The sequence below is a fragment of the Euprymna scolopes genome, chromosome 7 (genome assembly GCF_053919585.1).
Source record: "Euprymna scolopes isolate OS-2025 chromosome 7, ASM5391958v1, whole genome shotgun sequence".
Classification (NCBI taxonomy): domain Eukaryota; kingdom Metazoa; phylum Mollusca; class Cephalopoda; order Sepiida; family Sepiolidae; genus Euprymna; species Euprymna scolopes.
The window spans coordinates 15561994-15575841 of record NC_136488.1 but is presented as its reverse complement, the minus strand read 5'-3'; the positions used below and the strand labels follow the sequence as shown (position 1 = coordinate 15575841).

The 13848-nt window shown below is 33.3% G+C and overlaps 1 protein-coding gene across 2 annotated transcripts in view; it reads right to left on the bottom strand.

Annotated features, from left to right (window-relative positions):
- Positions 1-13848, bottom strand: part of LOC145279614 (uncharacterized) — a 350943-nt gene that overhangs the window by 46056 nt on the left and 291039 nt on the right. The window contains exon 17 of one of the 2 annotated variants that reach the window (XM_080130812.1): positions 7896-7919. The exons of the other annotated variant lie outside the window; for it this stretch is intronic. Within the exon in view, the coding sequence (XP_079986938.1) occupies positions 7896-7919 (24 nt within the window). The remainder of the gene's footprint in view (positions 1-7895; positions 7920-13848) is intronic. 2 annotated transcript variants of the gene reach the window in all.

The following is a 13848-nucleotide window of genomic DNA, read 5'->3' as shown; positions in this document are numbered from 1 at the left end:
TAAGATCAGGAGTAATGGTCAAGCCCAGAAGCTTGTCAAAACTTGAGGCCTCCTAAAGACGAGAGCCATTCATTTCAATTGATGCTAGATGTGGATCAGAGTGTTGATGATGTAAAGAGAGAAGCTTGGTTTTAGATGCATTAAAAGTAACCAGCCACTCATTTCCTTATTGTACTACGTGCTCAAGATCAGAGGAGAGAGAATCAGAGAAAACTTGGTCATTTACTGTCTTAGATGTGCTACCATAGATGGTAGTGTCATCAGCATAAATGTCTACAAATGATGTAAGGATGTGATTTGGAAGATCATTAATGTAGATCAGGAAACGAGTTGGGCCCAGGATGGACCCCTGAGGAACTCCAGCATTAATACTGTGAGCTTCTGATTTTTGCCCCTCAACTACTACTCTTATGAACCTATCAGAAAGAAATGATTTAATAATTGAGAAGACATTTCCAGTTATACCATAGCTAGAGATCTTGTGAAGTAAACCTTTATGCCATACCCTATCAAAGGCCTTTGATATGTCAAGAGCAATTGCCCTAGAAAGGTTGCTTCCATCGAGAGATTTGCTAATCCTATGAAATATAACTGTAAGCACATCTGCTGTAGATCTAGCAGAACGGAAACCATATTGAGTGTTACTAAGAAGGTTATTTTTGTTGAGATGGTTGATTACTTCTGTATTTAACACAGATTCCAGCAATTTACTCATGACGCACAGGAGACTTATTGGCCTGTTCTGAGAGGGGGATGAGCGATCACCTGAATTCTTAAATACAGGGCATACTGATGAGATTTTCCAGGATGATGGGAAGCTATTTTCCTTAAAACAATGTTTAAAGAGTTTTGTAAGTATGAGCGCTAGTTCTGGTTGAAGTTTTTTAGTTGGAATACTGTCAGGGCCTGTTGCTTTACTGGAATCAAGGTTTTTGATTAGTTTGGCAACATCACGTACAGATATATGTATATCACATAGCGTGTTTTCTTTAATTTAAAAATTTATGAAAGATTAAAAAAATATAATCACTGCACCCCTCAAAACATACACACACGTGGTGGTACTGGCATCTATTGTTACCAATAAAAATAAAAGTTATGAAGTGACAAGGAGGGTTGTAAGATCAAGAAGAGAAAGCACCATCCAGATCTTCATTGGAAAGACAGGCAAATTGCTGAAATCTTTGCTCTTCAAATTCCAGAGAAAATTAATAACGGCTATCATCCAGAAATCAATAATAGCTAACTGTTGTGAGAATACAGTGATTTGAAACATAATGGAATGAAGCTGAGAATACTGGACATCTCAGGAAACTTGTCACTCAGATCCCAGGGAACACCACTTTTTTGGATCAGTGAATAATTACTGGTAATGACTTATTATAGAAAGAAGAATAGAAACTTGGCTTTAGGTTTACTTTTAGCTGTCTCATAACTCTCGCTTCCCTTATTTTGTCCTTAGTCCTCACATTCCATGAGCAATGTTTCTGGCAAAGGAAGAAGAATTGCTATTTTCTGGTTCAGAATCAATCCATATAACATTAATTGTTGACTAGTTTTTGATCTAGTTTAAATGATTAAATCTTACAGAATCAATATGAAATCTCATAAATTCTACCGAGAAATCAAAACAGAATAACTGAACAAAATGTCAATATTGAACGGATCATTTCAATCAATTCAAAATCAAGAAGATGATTTATACACATTATTACTACTTCAAGCATCAGATGTTGCTTAGCGTTGCTCATCACTGAACCCGAGACACTTATGGCACCCTAAATATAAAAAATGGACACATACAATCTAATTTCAGGCTCTTATTGTCTGTTATGTAATGCACACACGGAGAAGAGACTGGTGCAGATGAAAAAGAAGTAAACAATGTGTTATTACCCTTTCAAACATGATATAAACATGAAGTCACAGAATGCACAGAAGAAAAAAAACAAATGGATATAAAATGAAAATAAATAACATTAAATCCGTTCCGTAATGTTAATTATTTAATGCAGTACCTATGCAAAACTTTAAATAATGTAACACATCATTCAATATATCTCAGGCCAAACAACATTTTTTAGGTAAAATTCAACTTTATTTATCAACATAGTTTTCTCCTAGCACGACACACTGATTCTAACACTTCTCTAGAGAATTTAATGTCTTTTTTGTACAAGAATTTATCTTATGCCTCAAAATATGCTTCAGTTACTGATATCTTTTTCCTGGAGCATTCTCTTGAGGTTTGCAAACAACCAGTAGTCACTATAGGAGGAGCAGATCTAAAGAATAAGGTGGATGCAAAACAATTCAAAGTGCAAGTTATGTAGCCACGATTGTCATTGACTTCTTGTGATGCAATACATTGTCTAGGTGAAAAGAGGACTTGTCTTTTTCATTTGAAGCATAATTTTGTGAAATTTTTCTTAAAATTGCACCAAAAAATACTTTATAATATTCACAATTGATGATCCTTCTTTTATAAAGGTAATCAGTGAAAAATCCCAAAATATGAGAGTCAAAACATTGCGTGTTGATATTTTGTGTCCTTAGTCACTTTGAGCTGTTTTTCAGTTACTGCTATCCATTTAGCTGATTGCCAATTTGACTCCAGTGTAAAGTGATGGATACATGTTTCATCCATTGTCACATTTAGACTTAGATACTGTCTTTCAGAATATCAAAATATGTCGACAATTGTCGGCAGAGAAAAAGGCAATAATGATGCAGCCAGTGCGCAACAAAAATGACAAAATGTTTAACAGAAACAGATGCAAATTCATAACCAAATTTGTGTGTGTGTGTGTGTATACACACACATTATTTCGTTGGCGTAAATACCCCTGACAAGCAGCAAAATCCCACCCCTACACAGTAGAGATCCCTAGATGTAAGAAGGTCTTCTACTCTAATAGTTTTTTCCAATGAACTGCTAGACTTTAGAACTCCTTTCTGGGTTCCTGCTTTCCCAACTGTACTGAGATGCAACAGTTCAAGGGTAATGTGATTAAATATCTTGCTGTTCAACTCCCTACATAGTATCCCTGCAACTTATGCCCTCGATAGTAATCAAAGTTGCACTATGCCTTGTTTAGAGTTAAAATGAAATTAAAATATATATATATGTGTGTGTGTGTGTGGTAGCATTCACTCTGGGCCGGTTGAACCAACTTCCCCAGAAGGAGGATGTGTCTAGGGAATATCAAATTCACATGTAGTATGCTGCCGCATGTATAAAAGCTGTGTTTAGACTTTTTCTATATGTTTAAATCAAACAAAAAAGATGCTAAAGTATTCTTTAGTTCTGAGATTGAGTTATGTGTGAAAAAGTTTCATTTCATCCACAAGAATGGATATATATATATATATATATATATATATATATATATATGTATATATGTATATATATATGTATATATGTACATATATATATATATATATATATATATGTACATATATATATATGGGGTGGAGAGGGCTCCCGTAAGCCGTAGTGAAGGCAACATTTCTAGGAGAAACAAATCTCTGATTTAAAAAACCATAAAGCGGGAGACCAGTACCCGCATTAAGCTGGTCTGCAGTTTAATTTGTTGCTGGCTATCTTGCTCTTGCTTGTTGCTGGATCTCAACATTTTGAACCGAGAGAGAGACTTAGCTGTCGTACAAAGCTAAGACTGTAACATCATCTTTGTATAGATACTCCCTCAGACATTTGGGCTCATGTATTTTAAATGTCTGAGGGAGTGGCACTCGTCTGACAAGACGTTGCAATCATCATATATATATATATATATATATATATATATATATATGCATATATATGTATATATACATATATGCATATACATATATGCATATATATGTATATATACATATATGCATATACATATATGCATATACATATATGCATATACATATATATATATATATATATATATATATATATATATATATATATGCATATATATATATATATATATATATGCATATATTCAGACAGATATTGTTAAATAGCATGGACAAAAGCTTATCATTTGTAAAAATAAAACACATTAGATTACATAATATATGATTTTAAAATATTTATTATTAAATAAAAATCTAAAGATATGAGGATAGACCCAAAAGTAAGGCCTTCTATTTTTTTTAACCTAAAAAATTATGTTGAAGACCTAAAAAGATAGAAATGGTACCATTAAAACGAGCAACTTTGTGTGCTCTAGAATTTATTTTTCTACATAGTCATCACCATTCACAATGCACTTTTGCCCCTTTTTATGCTCCGCTTGTAAAAGTCAGAGTGCGCCTATCAATCACTAACATTGCTGTCACCTTTTAAAATCGACAAACCCGTCTCTTAACTGTGCTGATAACAACTGAATCAGCTTTGTAAATGTTTAACGAGTGCGATGATGCATGTTCATGACATGGGTTGCTTTCTTAGCATCTCATACCATCAATATCTGCAACAGAGAGATCAAACTTTCACATCATGAATGCATAAGTTCAGTCATCATAACAATGCAATGTGCAATCCCCTATGATCCATTCAGGTGGAATAAAAAATGGGAGGCATTATTTTAGGAACATCTCTCGTATTTGTTGCTAAATAAAAAGTAATGAACACATGTTTAAATAGTGTACTTACAAAATATATTAAAAAAAACAAAACCAAAAGAACACAGAGAGAAGGGGAGAGAATAAGAAAGGTGGAGCAACAATTGACAACAAATTTACTGGTCAAAAAATTTGATCAAGATATTTTCTGTTGACTCCATTTTCTGTTTATGGATGACTAGGTTTAAATAGAAAATAAGTGAAAAATAATTTCCAATTGATGGATACAGGATTTGAACAATTTAATAGAAAATAATGTCATGAATAAATTTGTTTCATAATTGAACTTAATAAATAAAAAAAAAAAGTGAAAAATTACGTTGAGTAACAGTTTTGTTTATACAAACAGTTTTATATCATGAGATGAACAAAGACAAGTGCAGAGAGAGGGGTGAGGAATAGAGACGTTTATTACAAAAATACTTATAGTGTACCTATCAGTGTTGTGTTAAAAGCTATAGTTTCTTAATGTGTAACAAATGGATGGAGCCAATAAGGAGCAAATTTACCAAAATATAACAGAAACAAACATAAAAAAGGGAATAACTATGAACACACGCAGACGTTGAAATGCACTGAACTAAAAAGCAATTCTGGAAATGAGGATTAGTTATTCATATTATTTGGATTTTTCAAACTACTGTTCTCATCTTAAGCGTCATTTTCACAATGTTCTGGTCGATGTAACCTTCAACCTTCTTCAGGTGTATCATGTCAAATTTGCGAAAGTTTCTGTCGAACTTGGGAATTTGGACGAACTTTCAAACGAAGCACTTTATTTACTTTACGGAGGTAGCATGCTCTTGTTCTATCACCGATGACTGAAAAGAGGTTTTAAGTCATCCGCAATTGTATTTTTCACTGCGAATTGAACCTTCAGGAGAATATCACTTTTACAATTGATTCCCAGTTCAACAAAATATGAATGAAAAGCAATATTTTTAAAAACATATATGGAGCTATTCTAAATTAAATTATATAAATAGCAAAAAAAAAAAAAAAAAAAAAGCTACACAGATTAATAATCGTTTCTACAGATCTCTGAAGAGGGTGAGTACCGTCATTGCAACGATGAATCCACATAGGTTTTTTTTTGATGTTCATATAATTTTACTATACATATATATATATATATATATATATATATATATATATATATATATAAGTTAATCAACGTTTGTTTTCCTAAGGCTTTTTTTATATATATCACACAAAATTCATGTTAGAATATACTTTATTTTTGGGGACTGAGTTATATTAAAATAGTGTTTACATTGTTATAATTGGTCTTAATTAGTTAACAGCTATCTATGTATTTCTTTCACCCTCACTAATATTTCTCAATGTTTCTGTGAGTGTTTAAACAAAGAATGACTCTTTTTCAGTGTGATAATCTAATTTACCTGCATGTGTCTGTATATGACATAAACATGTAAATTAGATTGCGAAATGATGTCTCTTCTAAATGATGATGATGATGATGATGATGATGAAAAAAAAAAAAAAGAAAGAAAAAAAAGAGCATCAGCCTGGGCTAGTATTACACAAAATAGTAGTAAAGGGTTAAGGAGGATGGAAGGACCAAGGAGGGAAAACACCATCAAGACCTTCACTGGATGAATGTGAAGAGTACTGGGACCTTGAGGAAGCTAATTGTCACCCAAATTCCAGTGTCATTACCAACAAGAAAGGAATGGTAAACGGCTGTTACAATAGTATAAAGTCATTTGCAAAGGTTATCGAAATAGGTGAAGATTAGAAATCTGAGGAAACTCGTTACTCAGACTCCAAAGAACACTTTTGGTTATCATCGATGAGTTAACTTTCATAATGGCCTGTGAGAACTCCTAGTGAGTACAAATAATAAAATAGAAATGAAGAGACCTATTTTTAATTATGCACGGTAGTTTTCAAATGTCAAAGATTATGAATTTTCGATTGAAATCAAAGCAGAATAAATATTGGTTGTGACCTGTTGAATCACTGATATGTCGAGTGTGTATATCTATATATCTATTAAAGTGAGAACGTGTGCATGTGCGGACAACTCTCAGCCTATATACTCAATGAATTTTTGATCTACAGGCTTGAAACTTGGTATATAGGTTATTCAGACATGTGGAAAACTGTTTAATCAGTTTTCATCTGGAATAAAGAACTGCTATAGGGTCAAAATTGAACAATTGGTACTTGCGTGAGTCTTTGAATTTTTATTTATTTGTCAACTATTTGGAGGTTTGAAAACACTTTTTAAAGATCGTGTCAAGCTGGTCTAATGGTTATCATACTTGATTCACTGTCTTTAGGGTTTGGTTTCGATCTCAGCATGAGTATTTGTTTTTTTTACTTACAAGAAGTGAACTGTTTCGAAAAAGCATAATACTTGCATGCACATGTCTCAGTTTCTTTTTGTTTTTTTTAAAGAAATTTAACATTATGTTTAATACCGGGCAGTACCGGGTACATCTTGTAGTATATCTACATAAGTGAGAATGTGTGCGCTTGTGAAGACAGCTCTCAACCTATATATTCAACAAATATTTGATCTACAGACTCGAAATTTGGTATATAGGGTATTCAGACATGTAAAAACTTTTTAATAGATTTTCGTCCAAAAAGAAAGGGCTACTAAGGGGTTGAAATTGGAAAATTGGTACTTGGGGGGGGGGCATCGGATTTTTACCTGCTTGTTAACTGTTTTATCACTGCACATACACGAATCCACATAACAAATTCCTTATTTTAAGAATAAGTAGGTCTGAAAACACTTTTTAAAGATCGTATCAAGCTGGCCTAATGGTTATCATACTTGCTTTTAGGTTTTGGTTTCGATCTCAGCTTCAGTTTTTTTTGGTTTTTTTACCTACAAAATGTGAACTGTTTAGAAAAAATATAATACTTGCATGCACATGTCTCAGTTTTCTTTTACTTTAAAAAAAAAAAAGAAAAAAAAAAGGAATTTAACGTTACGTTTGATACCGGGCAATGCCAGGTACATGTGCTAGTATGGCTATAAAGATGAAAAAGAAGAAAAAGCTTTTTTAATTTTTCATGTATTTTCTTGCAATGATCTAGACCACAACAAAACGAGTTTTTCATAAGCACCAAATACAAGAAAATACTCTTTCTCAGAAATGTTTTGTTTTTCAATTCAAAAACTTGTTCAATAATAAAGAAGCACAAAAAAAAAAAAAAACAAAAAGCAAGGGCAAAAATATTATAAAAATAAAAAAATGGAGCAAACATGCAAGAAGCAAATAAATGTGCATACATACATGCAATATGAACGGTTTTTCTTGCTAAAAATGAAAAAGAATGTTAAAGGGAATAAATGTACATTAATGGTGCATGCATTCAAATATGCGATCATGTTAGAAAAAAGAAAGTTAATCCCATCATTATGACATGAGGACAAAAAGGAATAAACAACACACACACACACACACACACACACACACACACACACACATATATATATATATATATATATATATATTGAAGTGAACAATAAAATATCTTTGAAGCAATTAAAGATCTTTCAAGGTAAAAAAAAAATGAAACAGTAAAATAGAAATAAGAAAAGTACTTAATATCACTTCTAAGTTCGATAAAGGAGATAAGAGGCGACTGGCATCATCGTAAGCGATGCTGTTTTATTTGCTTGGATAAAAATTGATTCCTTTTGTCCTAAATGAAAAGTGGCAAGTTCTACATTGAAATAATTTTTTGACTGAGAGAAAATCTCGATTTAAAATTCACTTCGAATCAAGTGGTTTCTGCTCTGCTTTTACTTAAATTAATATCAGTATCGAATATGGGGAAGCCATATTTTGCTTTAAAAGATGAATTTGGCCAAATGATGGGGAATTGGAGTTTACAATTTTTGTAGAAATTTAAATAGAAAATAGAGTAACACATTTAAAAAAAAAAAACAACAACTCTAGAATTGGGTGATACATTTTTCAAACTTTACATTGTAGTTCTTTTCTAAGTTGTAAAGTAAAACTGTCTTAACAGCAAATCTTTCTATATTGAGGACATTGCCAAGTCTGCTGCAAAGAAGGTAAGCTCCCTCTACCATACTAGAAAATTACTCACACCAGAAAGTATCATACATCTCTACAAAGCCACCATTCACCCATGCACAGAGTATTGCTGCTACATCTGCGTTGGTGCAGCTACAACTAGTCTCTCTCTCTCTTAGACAGGATCCAAAGAAAAAGTCTCCAATCTAATAAGGCCCCATACTATCAACCAAGTTCCAATCTCTGTCCCATCGTTACAAGTTTGCATCCCTGTGCCTGTTTTACAAGTACTTTAATGGAATGTGCTCTGATAAATTCACAGTACTTGCGCCCCTTCGACATACATATTCGACATACATATTCGACATACATATTCGACGAACATATTCCCAACTGACTTGACAGCAAAATACCACTCTTTACTGTTCAGATCTCTAGATGCCAGAAAACCTACTTTAATAGTTTCTTCCCTTGGACTGCCAGACTTTGGAATTCCTTCCCTGTTTCCAGCTCCCTTGACTGTACTGACATGCAGAAGTTTAAATGTAATGTAAACAAACATATTACTATTCAACTCCTCACATAGTTAGACTTGATCCCTAACAGTAGCCTCTTATGTTCCAAGTGCAATATGCCTTGTTTGGGGGAGAAAAGTAAGTCAAATGATTAAATTAACCAATCAGCTTTCTACACTTGTATCAGGGCAATAAATGAGCCTCAAGTTCAAGTCCTGTCAATTGCATCTAAGTAACCTCATGCATTTAGCAAAATATTTCTGCATATTTGACATCATTGTCGTCCTCGTCGTCATCATCATCATCATCATCATCAGTGACCCTGCCATTTTTTTTTTAACAGCATCGGTGACCATGGCTCTCTAAATTGTAGAGCTATGGTATTCTCGAGAAAACAAAACAGCAGTTTCCATTGCTTTCTGTTTTGATTCGGGGGTGTATCTCCTTCAGCAAGTTAAACGCTAATATACCAACCTGGAAATTGCATGACTCGGCGCGGTACATACAGTGCCTAGCCTTCCCAAATGGTACTGGTCAGACTCATTGTTGCTTAACTTCAGTGATCTGGCAAGAACCGGTGTGTCAACGTGATTGTGCGATAGCTGACTTTTAGTAACATGTAATATTTGACGTATTGCTGAAACATAGATATATTTTTATTTAGCATTATCTTAGCCATAATACTTTCACGTTGGGGAATTCTTATGTATTTAATAAAAAAAGGTTGCATAATCTATGACTTTCAGTAGAATTGGCTTTATAAATAATTGGATTAAAAAAATAAATAACTTGAATATTTGGAGGAGGGATGAAAGAAAACTAAGGGAGATAGGATGATAATTAAATTCAACATTCCTTAGTTTCAGTCTCCTTAATTCAAATGGTGTTAGAAAAAATTATAGTCGTTTTTAACAATAACGCAGGAAAAAAAATATTACTGTGTATTTGGGTTAATCTGATCTATACGTAAATTCCATCAAACTTGCAAATGTTTGAAAATCGCTACGATGCGGAATGCAATGCTCCACCAACGCTTTATCAGAATCAAATATTGATCTCATAGTAAGAAAACTATTGATGACAAAAAAGAAAAATTAAGAAAGAGATTGACTTTATTTTATATACTAGACTAGCAGGGGTACCCAGCGTTGCCCGGGTGTTTGGAGGTGTAAAAAAACAAAACAAAAACAAAACTTTTACTAGTTAGTTAGGCTAGAACCCGAACCCTTGAGGTTAATAGGCTGATGACTTCCCGCCATGCTACGATGGCAGAAAACTGAGAATGTGTGAAATAAAATGATTAAAAAGTGATGTGACAAAAGGTGCGTGTTTAATGAGGTCAAACATCACGCCACAGGGAATGAAACGCACGTAACATTTCCGCACTGAATTTTAACTGCGGGGTAGTTGTTTTGGGTTTGTTTTTTTACTCAACTTTGTCTGGTTTTGTTTCTCCCAACGTGTTGGGGAAACCAGCTCCCCCTTTATTAGGGGAGTGTCTAAATGAAAGCAATTGTCTGATATGACGGTGAAAACCGACATTGACCAAATATTGAGAACTGCTCCTTAGTTTCACATCAGTTTCGCTTTTATTTATATGAAAAAGACGAATGAACACGAGAACGGCCGAAATAGCAAGAATCATGTAAAATTTGATGTAAATAAATCTAGCCGTGACGCGCATTCACAAATCATAGATATTACTATCTAGGGAGTATATAAACAGTTGTAAGCGATAGTAACCCCCCCTCCCCTGAGAAGCCCGGCGAAAAAAGCCTTTAGCGGACATACAGAAAAAATGTACACACACACACACACACATTTTCGCTTATATATATATATATATATATATATATATATAGATTAGAAGATTAGATTTATGCATACAGCATTTTGTAATTAATTAATTTTTCATTAATTGGCACTCAGATTTCCTGGTGGTTTTAAGTTCTAAGAATTAGTGTCTTTCATTGAACAATTTATCTTACTCCCAGATCAAAACACTAAATTGGTGTAGAAGTTATATCAATAATTAAAAATTAGAGAAAATACAATGAAAATTATGTTTCGATATGAAATGTATATTCTCTCAGACCACAAATTAAAACTTGCATAAATAAAATTACAAAAAAAATATTAAATTCTTTTAAAATAATTCAATGGTTACAATGTATGCAACAATATTTTTCTGCAATCATATTTTTTTTAGCCAGGAACACTCAAGGAACCCGGAATAGTTTGCAATATCATTGTGAGTAATGCCATTTGTTCATTTGCATCTTGTTCATTTGCAGATGCTGCTGATAATTTAATGTAACGAATCAAATCCTTTCAATCATGGTACTTTAAGAAACAGGAATAACAGATGAAAATAACAGATGAAAATAACAGGATCGCTGAAAGCGTTAAAGTCAAAATAGAGAATCACTAGAACGTGAAAGCAACATATGACAAAAGTTAACAAAGATTTATGAACAAGCAATTTTGCCTGCTTGTATAATGCTGTCAATGACTCACTGGTAATACAATTCATCAGCATGGCCAGTGATGCAGATTAGTTTGTAACATACACGTTTACACATGAGATCCATACGTCATATGCAGTCTACGTTGCAAAGAGGACCAAGACAAAGAATAGCTCGAACGCACTTTTTCGTGTTGTAACAACATTTATTTCTGGGTACTTTCCTGAATAAAACGTTGCTTAACTTCGGTGATCCGGTGAGAACCAGTGTGTCAACATGATTATGCTGTATATGCTAAACATTAAGAACCCTATGTCAGTAACAATTAAATTAGCTAGTGTAAATTTTGACAAGGGTCACATTTAGTGCAGGTCAGGGGAATCTAATCTGCAAACAGAATTGTTGTTAGGGTTGAATGAAAGATAGGTGACATGATAGGGACAACAGAGGCCAAAACATGGTAAACCAAACAAAGCTGAACGGTGATGAATGACATTATGTTTTCAAGGAGAGAAAACTAAGGTTTTCAAATGAGTCTCTCTGTGAAAGCCGTGTGAATGAGCCATGGCAAAAATGTATTCTCTCCCTTAGACTCCAAACAATACTGTTGTTATTCTTCATTTAATATCTTTAACACGCAACAGTATTTATTTAGAGAATCATCGTGACCTGATCACTTTTGTGATCAGGTCACGATGATTCTTTAAATGAACAACACCAAACGAGTAGTTAATGTAAATCACTTAAGCTATGTGTGCGTGTGTGTCTGTGTGATACCATCACGTAGCGTAAAAAGAGGAAGCCCAAACATTATTCATCAGTAGCTGTTTGGTCGAGTTAATACCCAGCAATTTTTTTTTTTGCCAGATTTACTCACACCTGGCTTCGACTCCAATTTCTCCAATCTCTCTTCAGTGACCTTCGAGCCACCAACTGTCCCAAATTGGCCATTCTCCTAAACGGTCCCTAATTGATGTAAATGGTTGCAAAACTTATCACCACTCCTGATTGACCTCTTTTTCCCAATCACCACCACACCTTGATTAACAATCCTATTTCAGCTTTTTTTTTGTGTGGCCAGGTGAACAACTTCCTATAGCTTTGTTCTTCTGATAAACTTATTTCCTTTTTTTTTTTTTTTTACCGGGGGGGGGGTATATAAAGTATCACATCATCACCTGAAAGAGCATTGCAGCAGGACGACAAGCAAAAACTTTGTTCATAGGTTTGTACAGTAACTAAATTCTTGTAAGTTATAAATTTGCATATTGTCTTATAGATTTAAAGCAGAACTAAGTTATTTTTTGTTTTAAAAAAAAAAGACCATTCAAGAACAAGGGTTAATGGCTTGGGTTGTGTCAGATGAATGCAGAGAAACCAAAGATTGGAGCTTAGTCGAGCACTTCCCATTAAAATAATAACAGAGAGAAAGACTAGAATCTCTTCTGTGAAAAAAAAAGGTTGCATGGAAGAAAGAAGGACATCCCCTACTAGATTCCAATGTCAATTTTGTACTGTCAAGACAAGAGACAATACTCTGAATGGCAACTTGCCAGGTGTAGTACAATATTCCAATTTAGGCCATATTCTACACATACAGGAGTGAGATACTTTCTGGAATGGTAATATGAGCCAACCATAATAACAGCTTTGATGTAAGTAATTTTAGGTCTAGGTTAAATGTCAGCCCTTATCAAAAAAGGGGATCTCTTCAGGAGGAACTCCATCTGTTTCAACTAGAGCAAAGTTGGTTAACAATCCCAACTTATTCAGTATCACCTGAGGAACGACTTCTAAAAATAGCTAAAATATCTGAAAACAATCTTGATTTTTGAGTTGTAAATCTAATTTCTCAGATTTCAGTAATAGTACCATATTTTATTTTAGCATAATTTTCCTAACAGTAATTTTGGTTGAAATAAATTGTAGTAACTTTTACTAAAATTTATTTTTATTTCCACTGTAAAACATACATGTAAAATTAAGACATAAAACATGGAGAATTTCTAAATTAAATTTAAAGATTAATTGTCGCCTTGCAGTTATCTCCCTTGGACATTTTAAATCTCAATTTCTAAGGTTTCCATTTTGTGTCCAACAAAATGATTTAAAATGATTTTGTGGAGATTTAAATATAAGCAAAATCAGATATCAAATATAATGCATATATACTAGTGTCTATTTACAAAACAAATAAATTAGATATCTCAAAACATATTTATC